Source organism: Magallana gigas, chromosome 3, assembly GCF_963853765.1.
Source record: "Magallana gigas chromosome 3, xbMagGiga1.1, whole genome shotgun sequence".
Taxonomy (NCBI): Eukaryota; Metazoa; Mollusca; class Bivalvia; order Ostreida; family Ostreidae; genus Magallana; species Magallana gigas.
In genome coordinates, this window is record NC_088855.1 from 5,944,276 (window position 1) to 5,968,152 (window position 23,877).

Here is a 23,877-nt window from a genome sequence, read left to right on the forward strand (position 1 = left end):
CTAAAAATATTATTAATTAATAACCCCAAATTAATAAAATCTTTTTAATACCTTTAATTAATATAATGAATAGACAGTGTCTTAAGTTTTAAATTTTTTTGAAATAAAGCAAGCTAAGGGTTGGACCTCATGCACTTCTGCATGACTTTAACCCCTTACTTGGCCTACAGAGAAACAATCCCTTCTTAGAAAAATTCAGATGCTAAATTGACATTTCATCGGGATTAAGATCGGGATCAAAAACCACACATGCATCAAGCAAGGCATGAGACTTTGTTTATGTTGGAGTTACATGTGCTTAAAAATCAAGCCCAGGCCTTTTAACCCCCCTCTGGAAACAACACACATTAAAAATTCAGATGACCTTGCATTGTTATAAAACTGGGATAGTCAGAAATCATAGCATTGTTTTTCATCTCATAAAAAAAATCAGCTCCTGCCCCAAATGGAAATGCTCCAAATTCAAAGGGGAATTCAGGAGTTATTTTGCCTAAGCCATTCTTTGACGTGAACCTTCAGTGAATTATTGTAGTGACACCTGCATACTGTTTACCCTTGTGGGATTCAGTTGAAGAAAAAGAAAGAATTCAAAACTAATTCAGTTTATTAATTTTTTCATAAACATATCCATTCTTTCTTAGTACACTTACTGGTCTCAACACTTTGAGAAGTAAGCATACATTTAAATACAGATGTAATGGTTTTAGTAATTAGAGTCTATGAGGTCAGTGCTCTCTCGGCCAGAACCCTCTTGGCATTTTCTTGCTCTGATGCAAAGTCAATAGCTTTTTGCTTCATTATAGCATCATTGACTGTCTTCTTTTTCTCGTTGGCTCTGTCAATCACCTTTCCAAACTTTAATTTGGCGAGATAGAAAATGAATCCCCATCCAAACACAAAAAATAAACCAACCTGCAATGTTAATATACACATATGATGGTGAGTAATCAATCAGAAGTATTCAAATAGAATATTAATGTACCTTACTGATTAAATATGTGTAATATTAAAATTTGTTATACTTTCATGTTAAATACTGAAATCTGATTGGTTAAGACGCAGTTAATAATATTTACTATTACCCTCAGCGTTAGCAACGCACTTGGCAACGGGTAACATTAAAAAATATTACATGCGCGAAAATTATGCGCGTACGGTTCGCTGTAGAATTCACGTTATTCCTATATAAAAGCAGTAAAATTTTCTTTAAAATTTTAAAAAAGACATTCAGTATAACAAAATAAATAGTGCCTGTTTGGGAGGATAACAGTTGAAATTGACACCCCTCGAAAACCATTGTCAACCTCCGCTTCGCGTCGGTTGACAATGGTTTTCTCGGGGTGTCAATTTCAACTGTTACCCTCCCAAACAGGCACTATTTATATAATATCATTCTATATTAAGAGAATTATACATTAATACTAGAAACTATGCAATATCTCATAAAACACTGGTAAATAAAGAAGTTTATCTGCCTCCTACTTACTTTAACTTTGGGTACCAAATATACTACCAATACCCCTGGTATTCAGGTAAAATTGAAACCAACAATTACCTATCATGATAGGCATAAGTTGCAAAACATTAAATATAACAATTCAAGAAGTTCTCAAGGAGAAAACTCTATAATAACAGCTTGTCCAAAATACCAGAAGTTTTCCTGTTTTTTTTTATGATTTTGATAATTCATTTGACAGAAAAACTTCAAAAATATAATTTTACTGAATATTTTGAAAATCAGACTGATGAACAATAGTGTTCTTGACTTCTTTTTTCGTGAGATTTCAATAATGCTCGAAATTAAAACCAATCTCTAAAGTTTGATAGAATATGTTCAACAGACTGTTTACTGGATGTAGATATTAGTGAGCAGTAAAATCATCGTTTTATGAATTAGTTGCGAGTGAAACATTTGATTCAACTTGTAAATATTTATAATTGAACCAAGAATGCCACCTCCAGTTGAAAGTGGCAAATGTCCAGTTTTCCTAATGCCTCATGTTCTGACATTTTTCTGGCATGTAAAATATCAAAATCATGAAAACAGACAGAAAACGTCAGAAATTTCAAACTATATAAGAATCTAAAATTGCCACCTAAAATGAACATCATATTTTTACTGTAACGGTACTTATATGTTTTCTCTGTACACATGTACAAATGAAGTTTCGATATTCATGATTTTAAATTTTTTTCAAAATGCCCTCAATTCTGCAAGATGACATCATAAAGTCAACCTTTTCCAAACATTTTTTTTAGTTTTTGCCTATAATAGCTTATTTTAAGACAATTTTTCTTTCAGAAAATATTGAACACAACCTAGAACAAACAAAATACTTTATTAAAGATTTATCCATCCAAGACTAATGACTAACAGAAAGATTTTATTCAATTGTTTAAAGCTGTGTCCTATATTTCCCATATATGGCATTTGTGGGGGGTTGGAGAAGGGGAATATCTGATATTTATGTTTGATTGAGGTGAATGTGGGCTCTGTAAGAACAACACAAACACTTATAGTGGTAATCTGGTCTGAACTGACAGTGAAAAGACTCAGAAATTAAAAAAAATTCTTTTCTTTCACTTTCTGGAAGGGGGAGGGGGTTGCCACAGTACAAAATACTGCCTCACTGTTTTAGGTACTCGTGAAACATGCCGTATATATATACTTACATGCCACAATCCTCGCATTGAGTACTGGTTGAAATGATAGCGGAAATAGCCATATTTTGCGAAGGCCAAGTCGGGCATAAATCCATCTGTAGACTCTTCAGCACAACGATTCATTGGAAGGCCCTTGTCTGTCAAAAATGTATTTGCACTATGTTAGTAATGTTAGATTTACAATACTTATTTTAGAGTAGTCCATGTATCGTACAACGTCACAATCCAGATCTTACAAAATTGGTTTGACGTTAAAAAAAAGTTTTACATAGCGTTATTATCTTATATATGCTAAGTGATTGTTGAAATAGATTAAAGTTGTCGAAAGCAGAAAAGATATACTAACCCAAAAACTGGTCCTCTTTGAACTCTTTGGGTAAAAAGTCATATCGTTTGGGTGATGTTGGGGGCTAAATGAATACAAACAACAAAAAGATGAAACATTTAATGTCCTTGGAATCAGCACAAATAGTTTTGGAAAAGTACAAGTTTTATGTAAACAAAAATGAATTTAATGCCATGAAAATATTGACAAACAACTTTTCAATCATGCAAGTTGATTTTCTTACAGAGATGGATTTCACTCAAACTTAGAAATGAAACTTTTTACATACCATCAAATACTATTTTACATTTTTTTCTGAATGACTTTAAATTTTATTTTTTTTTTACCTATTTCCTGTTAATTTCTTCATTAAAATACTACATATCTTAATACTCACGAAAATTGAAAAGCAAACCAAATAACAATAATGATTTATTGTCTATTCTCAGATTTATCACACATCCCTAAATATTTTTTTTTGTATTTCATTTTCTTTACACTGAGCAGACCAGTCAGTAAATCTAAAAAAAAATTGTGTCATTAATGCCCAACCCAATAACTGACTGGTCTAGAATCAGTATAATACGGTACATCGAATTACCGAGATGACAGAATTTACAGAAATGACACCTGAAATTACCAGAATGACACTAAAATCTACAAAAATGACACTTTAAATACATTAAAATGGGAATATATTATATTATCTATTTTTATCTTTCAGGCAAATGCTTCATAACCAAACAGAAATAAAAACCTCAGTTAAATATCGTATTTATTAAAATCAAAGAACAGTAACTCTTAAAAAGACAATAATGATTTATTGCTTATATAAAATAAACTAAGGAGAAGAAAAAACAATATAAATTAGTAAATTTTAATTAACGATATATATAACAATCAATGAGGAATTTTAATTGCATGCTTTTACAGTATCATAGGGTCCAATTACATGCATGCCCATCTCATATTTGTTTAACGATCCAACCATTTTCCGTCTTGCAAGTATACTATTACCAACTTTTTACAATAATAAAGACATTAATTGATATAATTTAAGGTATTCGATGTATAACAACCACATTTTGTACCTTATAAATGAATGGTCCAATATTCTTAATCATGATATCATTTTGAAGGTGTTATCAAATACAAATACTCCACCAAAGGAATTTTCAAAATTTTGATTATGGTCCAACTAATTACACCTTGAATTTTGCATTGAAGTCTATGGGCAATGTATGTTTTATTAAGATATTGTAAAAAGTAACCTAAAATTCAAAAAACTCTTTTGGTTAATACATGCATAAACTTTCTCTTTATTTAAATATGAAATAAAATGAATCATTTACCGCAGATATTTTGAGAAAATTAAAATTTTGTTTTTTTCATCAAGGGGAAATAACTCTTTAAAAAAAATTTAAAGTGCAAAATGACCAGCTCCTTATATGTTTTCTGTCATGTGAATTTGGTTCATTTCACGTTCATAGTTATTTAGCAATACATATTTAACTAGTTTAAAATGATTCAAAATTGTTCAATATCCCTTCATTATACATTGAATACCTTAATATATTTGTGATGAAAAACATTTTTTATTAATGTCATTTCTGTAGATTTTGGTGTCATTCCTGTAATTTCAGGTGTCATTTTGGTAAATACTGTCATTTCGGTAATTCGGGTTACCCAGTATAATAGTAATATTTAGAAATGCGCCACAGGTGCTTGTCACATTTATACCATCCATACATTAATTCCATATGTATTCATTGTATATCTGGGTGGGCAATTGGTCCCAACCTGAAATGTATTCAGCAGAGTTGGTGCTAGTGAACCTTCACCAAAATTGTTGTTGTAGGTAAAGGGGATTAAGGTGAGCATTCGCAACCACTTGCTCTGCTGAACACACCTCTGACAGATGAATGCACGAAGCAAACAAATATTAATGATTAATATAAGTGATCCAGTCGTTTAGGATGTTATTATACTTTTTGAAGACCTAAAGGAATAAATTTTTGCAACAGCACTAAAGGTTACATACTTTAATAACTGGGTACATAAACACAAATGTTTAGCTGGAATTTCCTCTGTTATACTTCGAAATTATCGTTAACAATTTTGCAAAATGCATCAATTAAAAAGTCAGATCAATAGAGTAGATGAAATGATTTCTTGCAAATTATTAAGACTGCATGAAGACCCTAAAAAATCCGTTTAATCCGAGTAAAGACCATCAGCATAGACGATGAAGACAGTGTGCATTAGTTGACAGTTAATTCCTTGGAAACTTAACTTACCGGTTGAAACAATGACTTGATGTATGGGTAATTGTTCAGACTGAACATTCTGCCAATTCTGGCATACATGTTCTGCTGAAACACATATCTCGCCGGGTTCACCATGGCTAGCTTCAAGGTGATGAATATGGCGACCACGGGTGCATTCGGAAAGCCTCTGGCATGAGCCCTGAACAACGGAGTTCCGAAAATCTTGGGCGATGGGCGGTGCTAAATACCCAGTATCACCCGATTAAAAATTGATTACGAATTAAATATTTTATAGGGTAGTGGTAAATATATGTATTCATTATTCATACGGAATGGGATAGTGCTATGATTTAAAGAGATAAATCAAAAGGGATATATAAAATTATTTTGATTTACTCAGAAAAAGATCTCAGAAATCACTCTTAGTAAATTTAGATTAAGTGCACATATAATGCCAAATTAAGAAATAACAGATTTTGTAATGCTTGCAATACTGATGTATTTAAAGGGTGAAATTCATTGTCCTTTTAATAAAAATAAAATAAAGCAAACTTTCTATACAGCATTTGTACGAAATTGCTTAATTGGTTGGCACATAATTTTATGTAAAAATATTATAATTGACAAAAAAAAGAAAAAAGAAATGCGACAATTTGGGATGGGGGAAGGCTAGGTTAATTAAACATGTTATCAGATTTTCTCAGAGAGAGAGAGAGAGAGAGAGAGAGAGAGAGAGAGAGAGAGAGAGAGAGAGAGAGAGAGAGAGAGAGAGAGAGAGAGAGAGAGAGAAAGTGTTATGGTAAATTTCTTTCACGGCTTGGTGAATACACCTAGTGGACTTTGGGTCAGCCAAATCTATTCGTACTTGGCCAGATATATTTCTGAAGTATAACAAATTACCTGGATGTTCAATTGACCATGAAAATGACCCCTTCGTTCTCGATGTGTTTATCGATGCAGATCAATGGAAGAAGTAAACTTTCTCCTACACACCATCATTCTATACTTTTACTATGCTATTTTTCTTGGTAAGTAATATTTTTCTATAGATCTATATCGAAATTTTTAAATTCAAGCTTTGGTGTGAATTGTTGATGTGTGCAGATCTCGACCGTCCCTATTTATTCAAAGAATAAACAAACTCCCAAAGTATTTATAAGACAGTTTTACGCATATAATCACTAATTAAAATCGTATTGGCATAATTAAACTGTATAATGGTTACATATGAATAACAAATGCATAGCAGTCACAGACTCTTAAATATTTAATCTATAGATTTATATGAACTACTTATGACGATCATAATTGTATGCATTCTTATAACAATCTTGTCAGATCCACATCTCATTATATATTCCAGGACATATATAATATACAAGTCGACAGGTGCGCGTTTTTTTCTCTCTGTGCATCTTAATGCATTAATGTCACATCATGGCATAAGAACGCACTATCTGTATCAAGCTGTAATTTGTACCTGTTACACATATACTGTTCAGAAAGACAATTAACGTGTAACGGTTGGTCGAATAGAAATTTACAAACCCAACAGAAAATCACAGCGCTATATAAAAGAAATTACAATTCACGTTTACCTGTAATACAGTTTGAAAATTATCAGTGTAGAAAAACTCATGTTGATATATTATATTATTTGGCTAAACGCGTTTTAAAAGCTTTTCTGAGAAAAATTAAATATATCAAATGCATTGCTAAAATCAAAATATGCAAAACAGTAATAATACAATTCAACGTTTGTGTAATTTCATAGAATTTGCAAATTCACAAAACATCGCCATAGATGTCGCCCGGAAGACCGTAATTCACGGGGAGGAGGACCTGGTGATCACGTGTTCACTCCTCCGCTACAGCGAGCTCCTGAAGGTGGACAGTATACGACTCCTGAGGAATAGCTCAGGGGGCAGCGAACAGGTCATGGGCACTCTCACGGACACCCAGCGCCCCCTGCCCACACAGATCCCTGGGGTCAGGGTCACCGGCTCCCTCCGTCCCCTGTGGTCAGCCAAACTCAGCTTTACTCTGGCGAAAGAATTTGTAGATTGCCAAAACGAACGCGCGGGGTATATGTGTTCTTTGACGGGTATGGACCAATCGTTTATACCGGTCCAGCAGTTCACCGAGCAAGTACCGGTAGACGTGGCAGGTATATACACGAATGTAAAATACTGCATTGTATAATGCGCGTAAATATATCTCCTAATTTTGCAACACTCTCGTGTAACCTTGGTATGTTTCTACATGTATATTGTCCAAAGAATTTATTTATGTTATCAAAGCATTTGAGTCAATTCTTAGTAGTTCTTCAAACTAGATTGCCTCCTGTTCAATTTTAGGAAAGAAATTTTTACCTGTTTATCTGTTTATCTGTTTATACTAATATAAAATTGGAAATATATATGAAATCCCTCTTCACTGGACTAAAATACGACTAAGATACAACAAAGTTTAAAAGCTTTCACAAATTTAAGGGATATCTGCATGAATGAACAGAAGTAATTTTTACGCCAGCTACAGACAGTGGACATTTGATCGGAAAATGTTTGGCTCGGGTTAGCTAAAATCTACCAACAACAGTCTGGTTAGCTTTGCATGCGTACCAATGCGCTTTTTTAACGTACGTGCATGATCGACGACTTACAATGTATTACGATCTGTATATTATAAACCTTATCCTGACTTATCCTACAAAAGTGCTTTCCGGGAAATGTTTTAGAATACGCCACTCTCAGATTTTCTTTCCCTTTTAGTTAAATGCAACTCCCAGAAAAGGGAACCTACAGCTTGTAAGTACTTGACCAAGTATCTAATATGTTAAGATTTTTTTATAAAGATGGAATCTATTTAACTAAAACCAGAATTTTTTAGAGTTAAATTAGAGAATTATTTTCTTTCAGATACGGTACATGTTTGCGTTTTAAAACTTTGAATTCCTTTTTACATTGTTGAAAACACTGTATCTATTTACCTTGTTCAGTGAAATATATTACAAAACAAAGCCACCTGACGCTGTATATTTCTCAAAGTAAAATATATTCACCCTATCTAATAACAATGTACTATCAGGTAGAGGGTAAATATTTTTATTATGGGAAAAATATATAACGGTAGGTGCCTTTGTTACTGATATACTATATATGTATTTTGTAAAAATGATAAAACCCTTATTCATAATGAGATTTCTCTTATTTTTCATGTTACTAGTAGAACAATATTCTCTTATCCATGCATGAGACCCACTTGTCTCTCTTAGAGAGAAACATTTCTTTACTCTCGTAATTTCAGCGAAGAGAAACTTGTCGTTTACACAATGTGTATACGGTAAAAATATGACAAGAGAAATGGAAAAAAATATAGAGAAAGAGCTATACCAATGTTTATTCTATAGAAAATTTCACTGAGGTGAAATATGTTTTTAATAAACTGCCTTGGCATTGGCATATTTTTTGGAATTGAAGAGATTTCATTTTATCGAGATACATCTTTTTGATTTAAAAATAAAACGATATCTTTCTTAATGACTTACCGTATAAATGTATATCCATGGTCTAAAAATGTTCAAAATGGAAAAAGAAAACCCCATATTTTAAGGTTACGGATAAACAAATAATTGTCATAAAACAAAGAGCGTAAGTGTATATATTTTTGAATACTACAGAGGTTTGTTATACTTTCTTTTTCAATAGGTTTATACAAGCAGACACACAACGAAGTGATCGTTATTGGAATAACCGTTGCCATAGCAATAGTTGCCATTGGAGCCGGTGTTAATTTTGCGGTCTGGAAAAAATATCACAGTAAGTTGTTCAATGGTACAAAGGTTAATCTTTGCTGTTTCTTGACTGATCATGAGATATTTTAATTTATTATACTTTCATGTTAAATACTGAAATCTGATTGGTTAAGACGCGGTTGGTAATCCGTTCTATTACCCTCAGCTTTAGCAACACGTTTGGCAACGGGTAACACAACGAATTGTTACATGCGCGTACATTATGCGCGTACGGTTCGTCGTAGAATTCACTTCATTTCTATATAAAAGCAGTTTTATTTTCTTTATAAATAAGACATTCATTATTATAAAATAAATAGTGCCTGTTTGGGAGGGTAACTGTTGAAATTGATAACACTCGAAAACCATTGTCAACCTCCGCTGTGCGTCGGTTGACAATGGATTTCTCGGGGTGTCAATTTCAACAGTTACCCTCCCAAACAGGCACTATTTATATAAAGTTGCTCCGCTTACGTAACTTATTATAGTCATCTCAAAATAGATGCATTTTACACCCGATGGCCAAATAATACCCCCCCCCCCCCCAAAAAAAAAAGCTTACAAATAAAGCACATCTGAATGCTTTTCTACAATCGAAATAATTACCACTCTCCCTCCATTTATACATGTAAATATACTAGTATTAAACCATGCACCATCGCCCATGGCTAACAAAGATGGTATTAAACTCACGAAAACCAAACACACATCAAATACAAAATTCGGGTATTTTTTTCTCTTCAGCGAGTTTTAGCGACATTGTAAACCCACTGTAAATGAATGAGAGAGTAAAGATGATACATGGTCATGATGTCGCATCTGCATCGACTAAATAATATATTCAGTAGATGCAGTCCACATCATCTTGATTGCACTATAGTCGAAAAAAGTTCCAGATATGCATTACCCGTAGTTTAAAGTGATGGAAATATGTATAACGTGATCAAAACTTCTGAGAAGCCCGTTAGTGAATATATTTACATAAAAAAAAAATATTATTTCAGCATCAAATATCTATTGCATCATTGTTTAATGCGTCATCTTTGTTTCTTGTAGATGTTCTGAAGAAGTAAGACTAAACGCTGAACGGAGGTTTAAATTAATCGAAATTAGACTATAATTTTTTTTTTAAATAGAACCATTTTAACAAGACCTTGGACTTTCGCTAGGACGTAACAATCTATTTCTGGCGTCATAACAAGTTAGTTAAAACGACGCTGATTTCAAGTGAAAAATACGCAGATTGATGCTCTTCAAAAAGCCATGGCCGAGTGGCCAGCAATGAAATAGACAGGCCTACGTCACATTGCCGTTTGACACAACTACCCAAAGTCCAAGCTGTTGTTAAAATGGTTTTATTCACCTTGCACGTACAATTAGTTTATAAAAGTATCAAAGCATGAAATATGCAAATGAATATATTTCTTACGGGAAATGTGAATTTGATAAGATCGATAAAAAGTTAAAATTATGGGTAAACCTGCACAGGAAAAGAAACATGACAGTTTCAATGTATAATAACACATTTAATGATTTACGTAACAGTCTAACTATTGGAAAAATAAATCTGTGGATATTGCTATTATTTAAACACTTCAGTATTTTCTATTTTCATACAGCCACATGAAACACACAGAAAGAAGACAAAGCCAAATCGCGAAGCAAGGTAACATTTAGATTGTAGAGAAACTGTCATTTTAAAAAATCTATAGCCTTTGAGATTAATAAAAATGCATTTGTATTTTACATGGTATATTTTCGTTGTATTTTTTTCAGAAACCGAATCCACCTTAAAGCGAGAAAGGTCTCTCTCTCTCTCTCTCTCTCTCTCTCTCTCTCTCTCTCTCTCTCTCTCTCTCTCTCTCTCTCTCATATATGAATGAATGAATTATAATGAACAAATGCAACAAGAAAGAACTTATTCGATCTCATTAATATATCATATTGGCTTAATTTTCGGTCCACAGACCCCATTACTCGGAGCTGGACATTCCGGAACAGGAACAGAACACGTACGACGTCCTCAACCCGTACATAGAACCGGTCTCCCACGGGCACTAAACGTGTACAATGTACTCATATACAGCTTTAAAGCTTTGCAATAAATATGTTTTTATACAAACTTTTTTTGTTTTTGTATGTGCTTGTTAAAGGGGCATGGTCACGATTTTGGTCAAGTTCTATTTTTCTGTTTTTATTATTTACAATGCTTTAGGAATACATTTCCAGTGACCAAATGAAATTGGAGAGTCAGTAGTGAAGTAATAAGCAAGATACAGAGCTCACAATTCTTTTTCATGTAAACAAGTTTCGTGCCCTGTTAGATTAAAATTAAGGGAACCTTATAATAAGGTTAATCGCTAATTGGGTACAGCACATTATTTTAGTTTTAATAAATTGTTTTTTCAGAAAGATGAACAGAGCGTTATTTTCATATACATTGGGAACATTTCACGCTCACCAAACCGTAGAAAGAGTTTAATTTTAAAAACCGCACAAAACATGATCCTGGTGCAATATGTATTGTCAGAATGAAAACGTATACACTGTGAATTATTAAAATTGCAATATCACAAACAAACTTTACGAATATTTTATTCAACACGCTGTACACGTTAAATCAATAGGAAACCAGTCTACTTTCCGGTAATTATGCCCCTCGTGAGATATGGTCATGTGACACGGAACTAGACAGGCTACCATCTTGAAATGAATCAGACGAGGAATTGATAAATAAAGGGTGTTTAGACCCTAAATTTACTTGATTATTAGTTTCATAAACAAGTATTGCTATACAAATTAACATCAATGTCTTCAGGCAATACATTACAGGTAAAGTACACAATTATTAATCCCAGGAATTTGGAAATACTTGCACATTACATGATCAACTGTTCATGGAATAAATTTAGCAATCGTTGTTTATATTTTATGTAATTTATGGTATTTACAATAGGTCGTTGATTTTGAGAAAGCTTCACAACAAATTGTGTCAAAAGGAAAAGCTCATGCAAGTGTCACAAATCACAATCAATTAAAACGTGAGTTGAGATGCATCTACTGTCTCGGACAGTGTCGGACAGATGAAGTTGAATATTTGTTGAAACTAGGGTTATTAACTAATCAAATCCCTCAAAGAACCAAATATGGGATTTGATCAAATTTACTGTGTCTCAATTCTTGGGATAAAATATGTTAAATGCCTTCAGCGTTTGAAGAATTTTTTTTAAAATTATGATACCCTATAACACTTCAGTATTATTATAGTATCTCAGACTATTTCTAAGTCTTATCATCGTTTGAAAATGGTGGTAAATAAAGAATCAAACCTCACTTGGTATTTCAAACTATACGGTAATTGAAAATCCTGTTTTATTAAGGGTATAACCAATGATGTTGTGCAATGTCTATAAATAGAAGTCTGCAAGTCCCATGATCATGATGATTTGCATGTGATATCTAACCAATAGTGGCATGACCATAACAAATTTCTTATTCAATATATATGTATAAAGACTGGAATTTGGCTTCCAAAAGCCATTTGTAAAATACATCTGCAGCTGCGGTTGTTCTTGTGATAGGAAAAGACGCCATAAATTCTATCTTTGGACGTTATGTTAATGGACATGGAGCCTATATACCTGGCACTGCTTTACTTGTAAAAACAAAAATTACATTGCTTGGCTTTATAGAAATGTATGAAATGTAAAAGATTTTTTTTTAAAATGTGATAATTTTATTTGTAGAAAGCCATAGAGCTAGTAACCAAAGCCACTGAAGAAGACAAGAACAAAAATTATGAAGAAGCTTTACGACTGTATGAACATTCAGTGGAATATTTTCTGCATGCTATGAAATGTAAGTATTACAATGAATGAAATCTATTTTGATATACATGTATATACATTGTCATTGTACTTGACATATGTACATCTACCATACCATTATTTCATTATTGTTTTTTAATTATATGTAACAACCTATGCCATATAATAAATGTCTTGTGCAAATTAAAAATGAGTGAATGATAAATTTTATTAGTAATGTAACAGCTAGCGTGGAAATTCATTGAACCAAAAGTAAAACCCATCAAATTGTTTCAGATGAGGCACAGAGTGAAAAGGCAAAAGACAGTATCAGAGCCAAATGTGCACAGTATCTAGATAGGGCAGAAAAGCTGAAGCAGTTTTTGAATAAAAAATCTAAAAAGCCTGTTGCAGATGGAGGAGGGTCAGGATCAAATAATAAAGGGTAAAAACAAATAGTCCTCATGTTTTAAGTGTAGCATCACTTGTTGTAGAGGGGTGGTGATATCAAAACCAAGAAAGACTAGTCCCACATTGTTAAGAAAATAACTCAGTGGAAATGTTGTATGCTTTAATTATGTTTAACCTTTTGTTAATGTATTGATAAATTCATATCAATTTTTTAATTCGAAAAATACATCTAAGACTTAACATATACATGTACACACACATTTTATTGCATTTTTCATACAGATTATGTGTGCATGCAGGTTGTAATTGATGTGTGTTATTTTGATGTGGCTGTAACTTTTTTCCACCGTTTAAGGAAATCTGCAAAGAACAATGAATCTGAAAGTGATGAGGAGGAAGATCCAGACAAAAAGAAGTTTTCCAATCAGCTATCAGGTTTGTCTTGAAAATTTTATTTCAAAATTTTGTTTGATTAAAATACTGAATGACATTAACATATACTGAATGCATTTTTAATAATGTTTTCCTTACTTTATGACAGGTGCCATTGTTATGGAAAGACCAAATATAAAGTGGGATGATGTTGCTGGTTTACACATGGCTAAAGAAGCTCTTAAAGAGGCTGTCATTTTACCTGTAAAATTCCCTCACCTGTTTACTGGTATAACATTTGTTGTTTGATTATTTACAAAGGCTTAAACTTAATAATTTAGTCAGTTAATGCTTGTTTTATGGAACACACCCAAAATTTATGATTTTATTTTCACTTTGAAAGATACATGTAATATATTTGTTGATGGTCCCTAAAAAGAAATTTATTGTAGTAGCTGTAATGTATGTTTATTATAATAACTGCTAATGAGTATTATTTGTTAAACACATTTTCCTGTATTTTCAGGTAAAAGAAAACCTTGGAGGGGGATTTTATTGTTTGGAGTAAGCATCTCTATTATATTGAATATGTGATAGATTAATTGGTATAAGAGGTCTGGTTTAGTCAGATAAATCTATACAGTATAAAAGAATCCTTGTCAAAAAAAGAGTCGCATGTTTATAAAACTTATTTTTCTATACTTCAGCCCCCTGGTACTGGAAAGTCTTACCTAGCTAAGGCAGTGGCTACCGAGGCAAACAACTCCACATTTTTCTCGGTGTCCTCATCAGATTTGGTGTCAAAGTGGCTGGGAGAAAGTGAAAAGTAATATTTCTCTCAAATTTCCCTAATGCAATATAAATGTTGTAAAATGGATTCTAAGATGCATGATTATACTTAGTTCCATCTCCTTTTAAAGAAGAGTAAATATGTTCTCATATTAAACAGTATCCAATTTTCACATTCTTAAAGTGATCTTCATTTTTAGCTCACCTGAGCCAAAGGCTCAAGTGAGCTTTTCTGATCACAATTTGTCCGTTGTCTGTCGTTGTCGTCGTCGTTGTTGTCGTCGTCGTCGTTGTTGTAAACTTTTCACATTTTCATCTTCTTCTCAAGAACCACTGGGCAGATTTCGACCAAATTTGGCACAAAGCACCACTAGGTGGAGGGGATTCAAGTTTGTTCAAATGAAGTGCCACGCCCTCTTTAAAGGGGAGATAATTGAGAAATATTGAAAATTTGTTGGTATTTTTCAAAAATCTTCTTCTCAAAAACTATTCGGCCTGAAAAGCTTACACTTGTGTGGAGGCTTCATCAGGTAGTGTAGATTCAAGTTTGTTCAAATCATGGTCCCCGGGGGTAGGGAGGGGCCACAAGAGGGGGATCAAGTTTTACATAGGAATATATAGAGAAAATCTTTAAAAATCTTCTGATCAAAAACTATCAGGCCAGAAAAGCTCAAATTAAAATTGGAGCATCCTTAGGTAGTGTAGATTCAAGTTTGTTCAAATCATGGTCCCCGTGGGTAGGGTGGAGCCACAATTGGGGGATCAAGTTTTACATAGGACTATATAGAGAAAATTTTTAAAAATCTTTTTCTCAAAAACTATTAGGCCAGGAAAGCTCAACTTTGAGTGGAAGCATTTTCAGATAGTGTAGATTCAAGTTTGTTCAAATCATGGTCCCCGGGGGTAGGGTGGGGCCACAATTGGGGGATCAAGTTTTACATAGGAATATATAGAGAAAATCTTTAAAAATCTTCTTGTCAAAAACTATTAGGCCAGGAAAGCTCAACTTTGAGTGGAAGCATCTTCAGATAGTGTAGATTCAAGTTTGTTCAAATCATGGTCCCCGGGGGTAGGGTGGGGCAACAATAGGGGGATCAAGTTTTACATAGGAATATATAGAGAAAATCTTTAAAAATCTTCTTCTCAAAAACTATAAGGCCAGAAAAACTCAAATTAAAATGAAAGCATCCTCAGGAAGTGTAGATTCAAGTTTGTTCAAATGATGATCCCCGGGGGTAGGGTGGGGCCACAATTGGGGGATCAAGTTTTACATAGGAATATATAGAGAAGATCTTTAAACAAAATTCTTTTTAAAACTATTTGGCCAAAAAAAGCTCAAATTGGCGTGTAATCATCCTCAGATAATGTAGATTCAAGTTTGTTCAAATCATGGTCCCTGAGGGTAGGGCGGGGCCACAATGGGGAATAAATTTTTATATATAGAGAAAATCTTTAAAAGTCTTCTTCTCAAAACTATTAGGCCAGGAAAGCCCAAATTTGAGTGGAAGCATTCCAAGATCATATAGATTCAAGTTTGTTTAAATAAGAGTCTAGGGGTAGGGTGAGGCCACAATGGGGGATGAATTTTTACTTAGGAATATATAGAGAAAATCTTTAAAAATCTTCTTTTTAAAGACTATTTGGCCAGATAAGCTTAAACTTGTGTAGAGGCATCCTCGGGTAGTGTAAATTCAAGTTTCCAAAATCACAGTCCCTAGTGGTAGGGCGGGACCGTGATGGCAGTTTGAATTTTTACATAGGAATAAATAGAGAAAATCTTTAAAAATATTCTGGGAAATATTTCGGTCCAAAACTCAGTACTTAGTGTGAAAGCACAGGTTATGCAGATTTAAGTTTGCATGATGAAACCATGATTCCCTAGAGAAAAGCGGGGCCACGTAATGGGGGGGGGGGTGGGTATATAGGAATAGAGAAAAATCTTCTTACAGGTACAACAACAAAAGGGGCTTGGTATTTACCAAAAAATAAGAGGTGGATAAAATTTGGCCGATTTTCAATTTTTTTAGCAAGATCTACTGTACTCAGTTGTCAAGATATTTTGATACTGTAATGCTAATTTGATCAGAATTAAGGCAATTGTTGCTCAGGTGAGCGATGTGGCCCCTGGGCCTCTTGTTGAAATATGTTTTATCTTTTTGATTTTCAATAAAAAACCATATAGGAAGGAAAAATCTCTTGAGGTAAAATCTTTTGTTGATTTTCAGATTGGTAAAGACATTATTTTCGTTGGCTCGTGAAAATAAACCTAGCATTATATTCATTGATGAAGTGGACGCACTGTGTGGATCGCGTAGTGAGAATGAGTCTGAGTCAGCTCGTAGAATCAAGACCGAGTTCCTGGTCCAGATGCAGGGTGTAGGAGTGGACAATGATGGGGTCCTTGTGCTGGGAGCCACCAATATACCATGGGTCCTAGACTCGGCCATTAGGAGAAGGTAGGAGTTGGAAAGAATGGCACAAAACAGATGTCATAGTCTTGAATCAATTAACACCTAATGCAAGTTCAGGGATAGGGCAAGTGAACTTAAATTCTGACTTGCCCAAATGTAAAAATTGATAGCCCAAAATTACAATATAGTAAGAAGACGACACCACATTTGTTAATTTAATTTAAGTAACCCACAAATATGGTGACCAAATACATTCTATTTTGTAAGCTCAGCTAGTTGCTGGATAAAACATTGATAGACCAGAATTTTTGGCATACTGTAGAATCATTAGATTTCATGATGGCTCAATTTTCATGGAATTCTTGGGTACCTCTCATCCATGAATTAACATCCACAAATTATTAAATATGGGTTATAAAGTCATATTTCCTTTTGTAGGTATAAGATAATACACGAAATTACGTCCCCACTTACTTGTAAAACTTGAGCAATCCACGAAAAATTGGACCCCATGAAATTTAATGATTCCACAGTATTAGGGCTGTCACAGTTTCAAACTTTTTTCGGGTCGGGTCACAAAATATTCGGTTCGGTTTCGGGTTTTTCAATTCGGGTCAGAATAATTTCACATTTTTAAAGCCTTATGTACTACAAAGGATTATTAGTAAAAATTCATTATGAAGTTCCTTTCTTGATAATTTTAAATAAATTAACCTGTGGTCGATTTTCCAATGCGTCTTTTGTTTTAAGATAAATCTTGATGCTTATTTTAATAAATGGTTACAGGAAATTTGATAAATCAAATATGTTAACAAAGTATGCATTATTTATGATTTGAAACGAGTAAAGTCTAATGATATGTTCGTGTATTTTTGAGTTGCAGGTAATGCACACTGTGTTCTGTTTTCTGTAACCACGCTGATTTCCCCACATTATTTTGCATGGATTTGACTCCTGGATTTCCTATTTCAATCTCACTATTATTTAATCCAGAAAATTCTTACCCCAAACATATCAAGTAAGAAATATTGGCAACATGTTTGATGTCCAAATCCTAAGCCACCATCTTTGTTAATAGAACTAGTTTTTTTCCTTTATACACAGGTATATTGCATGATACTTTTATTTAGGATGAGAGAATAATCATCGGTATACATGGTCAGTTGTATACATGACAATGTTTATGAAAAACAAGCAAGTCCACACTTTTGAGCCTTCTAATTTCGACGCCATTTTTCATAGAATACTGATTCTATTACATAAATCGGAACCGAACCGAAATCCGGAAAAAACAGAACCGAAACCGAACCAAACAAATTGTTCCGTGGTTCTCGGTTATTTCGGGTACCCATGACAGCCCTACACAGTATTGAACCTTATCAACTTTTAATTACATGTCTTGTTTAATTTTTCAATGGATGCTTCTCCCCTAACAAATTATTAACGGAAAAGACTGCAAGCAAAGGCATTCGAAGTGCAGTCTTTGCTACCGACATATTTCATGATCAAGATAACTAGTATAACAATTATATTTGATCTAATAAATTCTGTGCCTATTAAAGCAAATAAGATGAAACTACAGTTTTATTAGCTCACCTGAACCGAAGGTTCAAGTGAGCTTTTCTGATCACCCGTTGTCCGTCGTCCGTCCGTCCGTCTGTCTGTCTGTCCGTCCGTCTGTAAACTTTTCACATTTTCAACTTCTTCTCAAAAACCAATGGGCCAAATTTAACCAAATTTGGTACAAAGCATCCTTATGGAAAGGGGGTTATAAATTGTTAAAATAAAGGGCACATCCCTTTTCAAAAGGGAGATAATTGCGAAACATTAAGTATAGGGTGCATGTTTTTAAAAATCTTCTTCTCAAGAACCACTGCACCAGAAATGCCAATATTTACACAAAAGCTTGTATATATAGTGAAGATTCTAAATTGTAAAAATCGTGACCCTCGGACCAAAACTGGGGCCCCAGGCGTGGTTCAAAGTTTAACATAGAAATACATAGGAAAATGTTTTAAAAATCCTCTTCTCAAGAACCACTGCACAAGAAATGCCAAAATTTTCACAAAAGCTTTTATATATAGTGAAGATTCTAAATTGTAAAAATCGTGACCCTCGGACCAAAACTGGGGCCCCAGGCGGGGTTCAAAGTTTAACATAGAACTACATATGGAAAATGTTTAAAAAATCTTTTTCTCAAGAACCACTGCACCAGAAATGCCAATATTTACAAAAAAAACTTGTATATATAGTGAAGATTCTAAATTGTAAAAATCGTGACCCTCGGACCAAACCTGGGGCCCCAGGCGGGGTTCAAATTTTACCATAGAAATACATAGGAAAATGTTTAAAAAATCTTCTTCTTAAGAACCACTGCACCAGAAATGCCAATATTTACACAAAAGCTTGTATACATAGTGAAGATTCTAAATTGTAAAAATCGTGACCCTCGGACCAAAACTGGGGCCCTAGGCGGGGTTTAAAGTTTAACATAGAACTACATATGAAAAATGTTTAAACATTTTCTTCTCAAGAAATGTAATGTTACAAGGAACTGCTGTTCAGGTGAGCGATGTGGCCCATGGGCCTCTTGTCAAAAGAATGTAACATAAATATGAGATGAGGATATAATATACAATGAATTTTATATAGCAAGGCATGTAGAATTAGATTTAATAATTGATTAAGAGTTAATAATGGACAAATTATTCAAAATCAACACTGAGGCTTTTCCGATTTTCTGTATGCAAAGTTGTATAGTGAAAGTTTATTTTTACATTTTTAAATTATTTCCTTCAATTATTACTATTAAAATTTTTACTTGCCAAGTCAAACAATTAAGTTAATAGTTTCAGTTGGATGAAATGATGTTTTACTTGCCCCAGGCAATCAGACATCCATTATTGTCGATCCTTGCTAAGTTGTATATGTGTCAATGAGAACGAAAAAAATCATTTTACTTAAAAATGTAGCACTGTTCATTTAATTATTTGGTGAAAACATGTTTATTATATCATTATTGTTTATTAAGTCTCCCAAACGAAGTTTGGAGACTTATTGTTTTTGTATGGTTTCTTCTTCTTCTTTCCCTCTGAACTTGTCCGTCGCGTTTCTCAGAGATGGCTGAACAGAATTGTACAAAACTCTAGGATACGTTAGGCCTGCATATCTAGATGTGCACGCTGGTTTGATTTTTGGGAGTTGATTTTAATCAACTCTCCTATGCAGTTACTCTGGCAAACCGAAAGTGAAACAGTGTTTGGACCTAAGCACAAATCATCACCGCTGACAAGACTTAGTTCTTGAAAATAATACAAAAATTTGGTGTAATGTACGCTGAAGCATTGTTTTTCAAGGAAACTTATTTATAAACACTTTGAAAATAGTCAGATTTTATATAATACGAACAATTTAGATATTTTTGTAGTCTAATGTGTTCCTACGCCAGAGTTTATTAAAGTCTCATTCACCCAGGCGCTCGACTGTCTCCGTAAATCTTCGACAAGCAAGTCGAGCGTCTGGTTGAACGAGACTTGAGTTCGATATCAATAGTGCTTGGATCCATACGATTTTTAGAATTGTTTCGATTACTAATACAGAGTTTGAAATCTATCTTTAAATATTACACAACATGATTCATATGGGGTTTCTCGAAATTCTTGTCAGAAAAGTTTAAAAATTCATATAATAAAAAAGCGCATAATTCAAATACAATTCAAATACTAGAAACTAATTGCCATGCAAGATAAGTTGATTTTAAAATAAATGATAATAAAATCAACTCCCGTCTGTACTTCAGTACTTTGATTCTCATTTGGGGTTGACCAACCACTTTTCTGGGGGGGTCAATAGGTCATGGGGTCTATCATTGAACCTTATGGGAAAAATCTTAGACTCTATTGTAAATGGTTATAACTTTAAAACGGACAAAAATAATAATATAGGGTTTTCAGAAACATATATTGCCTGTTACAGGCAATATAAAGGGTTTATTAGATCTGACCCCTGGGGTCATCCCCACCCCCAGAAATTGGAAATGGACATATATCTCAGAAACTGTTAGAATCCTGACACGTAAACCATATATATTTTTGTTCCATGTATTAAGGGGGACAAATGGTATGTAGGTCATGGGCCCTGGGGGTGGTCCTGACCCCCCTCAAACAGGAAGTGCACAAATAACTTGAAAATGGTTAAGATCCCAACACCTTAACCATATATATTCTTGTTCCTTGTGTCAAGGGGCATAAAATGGCATGTAGGTCAGTGGCCCTGGGGGTGGTCCTGACCCCCTCAAACAGGAAGTGCCCAAATATCTTGAAAACCGTTAAGATCCTCACCCCTTAACCATATATATTCTTGTTCTTTGGGTCATGTTGGTTCACCTGATGTATAGTAAAGGACCACTGGGGAACATCATGAAACTTCAGATATAAAAAAAATCAAGTTCTAAATCTTTTTGTCTGTAAAGTTTGACCCATGTGGGTCATCCTTATCCCAATGATGGCATTGTTTGTTTGGGAGACTTTATAATAGCCTCGATTATAATTACATCTTGTTATTACTTGTGATTTTTGTAGAATTAAGTATACTACACCTTTTGGTTACTGTGGTTTCATTAATATTCAAGGGTATCAATTTTCGTGGATAAAGTGAAAATCACAATTTCAAGGATACGTTAATTCGTGGCCAATGATCCTATCAATACAAAATGTTAATAGAAATTGCACTTCAATGAACATTTAATTTCGTGGATCAACTTAATAACGAAATCCACGAAAATTGGTATTCAACGAATATTGATGAAACCACAGTATTGCAATATCATGATAGTATTTGAAGTAGCATGAGATCATTTTGAAATAAATTGTGGAAATATTTTTTTTTCTCAGATTTGAAAAGAGAATTTATATTCCCTTACCTGAAGCCCCTGCAAGAACAGAAATGTTCAAACTTCATCTGGGAAACACCCCTCATTCAATCACAGAGGAAGAATTCCGAGAACTTGGGAAGAGAACGGATGGGTACTCTGGAGCTGACATACAAGTCGTGGTCCGTGATGCTCTGATGCAGCCTGTCAGGAAAGTCCAGACAGCTACACACTTTAGACGAGTGAGTCGAACTCTGATATTAACATGTTCTGAATCAGCCGAAGAATCTTATACAATGCTTGTACAAAGTAATGCACTAAATGATCTATTATTTGTTGATATGCTACCATTACTTATTTAGATGACCCCACTTAGTTTCTTAGGAAAAATTTTAATATTAAGTTATTAACCAGATTATAATGATAACTAAACCCAGTTTATAATGTGCCACTTCACAAATTGACTTGTGTTTATTGAGGTGCTAGATGATCAATGGCTTACACTGACTTGTGTTTATTGAGGTGCTAGATGATCCATGCCCTACACTGACTTGTTTGTTGAGGTACTAGATGATATACTACTTTTATATTCACCTGCTTGTTTAGGTGCGAGGTCCATCACGAGATGATCCTAATGTGATAGTGGATGACCTTTTGACCCCTTGTTCTCCTGGAGCCCCTGGGGCCATAGAGATGACCTGGACAGATGTGGAAGGAAGTAAACTTCTGGAGCCCATTGTATCAATGGTATGTTCAATCGAATGGAGATACCATCACATCAAGTTTCATTCTTATTTTTCACAACAAAATTGCTTAACTTAAACACACTCTGTATTAAACTACTGGAATTGTGAAAATGGAAATGGAGGAGTTATGTATTAATTACACTATTTTGTTGTATGCAGTTTAAACTACAATTATAAAAATATTTCTTTTTTTACAGTCTGACATGTTGATGTCATTAGCCACATCTAAACCTACAGTGAATGAAGCAGACTTAAAGAAACTGGAAGAATTCACTGCTGATTTTGGGCAAGAAGGATAGAGAGAGCCCTAGATCTCCCAGTGTTCTCGTTTCTTTTTGTTTTTAGTGTGCATAAACCCAAATGGCAACAGAAGACATATCTGGTGTAGAATTCTGGTCTGCCTGTACACACAATATCTGATTACGTATGGTATGCCTGTGAGAGATGTGAATTGCTCATGACTTGGATATCTAATTATAGACCTCATTATACCCTGTTTGCCACTGAGCAGTAACAAATAATGCTGTGATAGAAATGAGTATATGATATCCATGTGGTTTTGTGACTTTTCTTGTTTAAACTTTTTATTCTTTCTTCTGAAAATCTTTTTCATCTGATCTTGTCCATTCTGTTGAATGACTCGCTCAGACTGCATTTTGTTAGACTACTTCTTTGATAGGAAACAGAACTTGTGAAGGGATTGGTGCATAAGCTGTATGCTGCATTACACGCCTTATGGTGAATGAATGTTGCCCTGTCTTATTTGTTTCTTGTACATTTACCAGTGTAAATATTGTGCTGAAAGGATGTGCTACACATTTGTATATAACTGTTGATAGACATGTAGAATTAAAAATCTTGATATAGATCATCTGAAGTAGTTGTTTATGCATAGAATCAAATAACTGTCATGTTTTATAAAGAAAGTATATGTGTAGTTCATTACCTTGCTAAACTTATAATGATGTGTCCGCAAAGGACAAAACATTAAAAATTTACAAAAACAAAAATGAATTTAGTTGTATTGCTGTACGTGTAACCTTTAATTAGAGGTGATTTTGTTATAAGATCATCAGTCAATCAGTCTCAGTTCAGGAGTTTTTTTTAATTCTTTTTTTGTCAGCGCATTTACCGCTGTACAGATTAAAAAAATGTAGGCTGCAAGGATAATAATATATTAGCTACAGGTCCGTAGCTCTCGATCTGAAAAAAAAATCGGATCGACGACCTTGGAGCTACTGTTCCATACATATTGAAAGTTGCAATATTTATGACGCACAAAAACTTGAGCTAGTTTTGGACTTATTAATCTTATTTCCATACAAATTCCCGGCGATACATTACAGGTATAATATACGACTACCCAGGATCAGTACTTGCACAGTATGTAACCAACTCTCCTGTGAAAATTAAGCAATCTTTG

At 33.9% G+C, this 23,877-nt stretch overlaps 3 protein-coding genes across 6 annotated transcripts; 2 read left to right on the plus strand and 1 right to left on the minus strand.

The window, feature by feature from the left end:
* Positions 1-586: 586 nt before the first annotated feature.
* On the minus strand, positions 587-5,480 carry LOC105331603 (uncharacterized). The gene is made up of 4 exons (XM_011433870.4): positions 5,287-5,480; positions 3,011-3,074; positions 2,674-2,801; positions 587-912 (listed from the first exon to the last, which is right to left on the minus strand). Exons 1-4 carry the CDS (start codon positions 5,389-5,391, stop codon positions 718-720), a joined length of 492 nt encoding a protein of 163 aa, XP_011432172.3. The 5' UTR covers positions 5,392-5,480; the 3' UTR covers positions 587-717.
* A 530-nt stretch (positions 5,481-6,010) lies between these two features.
* LOC105331605 (uncharacterized) lies at positions 6,011-11,171 on the plus strand. 3 transcript variants are annotated; one of them, XM_066078248.1, is made up of 7 exons: positions 6,038-6,284; positions 7,031-7,423; positions 8,028-8,063; positions 8,964-9,074; positions 10,106-10,715; positions 10,826-10,853; positions 11,017-11,171. In XM_066078248.1, the coding sequence occupies exons 1-5, from the start codon at positions 6,221-6,223 to the stop codon at positions 10,120-10,122; spliced, it is 621 nt and encodes a 206-aa protein (XP_065934320.1). In that variant the 5' UTR covers positions 6,038-6,220; the 3' UTR covers positions 10,123-10,715; positions 10,826-10,853; positions 11,017-11,171. The 3 variants fall into 3 exon arrangements, with proteins under 3 accessions (XP_065934319.1, XP_065934320.1, XP_065934321.1); XM_066078249.1 differs by having other exon boundaries at positions 6,042-6,284; positions 10,669-10,715; XM_066078247.1 differs by lacking the exons at positions 10,106-10,715; positions 10,826-10,853; positions 11,017-11,171 and having other exon boundaries at positions 6,011-6,284; positions 8,964-9,352.
* A 548-nt stretch (positions 11,172-11,719) lies between these two features.
* LOC105331606 (vacuolar protein sorting-associated protein 4B) lies at positions 11,720-23,327 on the plus strand. 2 transcript variants are annotated; one of them, XM_011433873.4, is made up of 11 exons: positions 11,720-11,881; positions 12,796-12,907; positions 13,153-13,300; positions 13,622-13,701; positions 13,808-13,927; positions 14,165-14,202; positions 14,346-14,464; positions 16,653-16,883; positions 21,731-21,950; positions 22,315-22,455; positions 22,652-23,327. In XM_011433873.4, exons 1-11 carry the CDS (start codon positions 11,858-11,860, stop codon positions 22,751-22,753), a joined length of 1,335 nt encoding a protein of 444 aa, XP_011432175.1. In that variant the 5' UTR covers positions 11,720-11,857; the 3' UTR covers positions 22,754-23,327. The 2 variants fall into 2 exon arrangements, with proteins under 2 accessions (XP_011432175.1, XP_011432174.2); XM_011433872.4 differs by lacking the exon at positions 11,720-11,881 and adding an exon at positions 12,556-12,707.
* Positions 23,328-23,877: the final 550 nt, after the last annotated feature.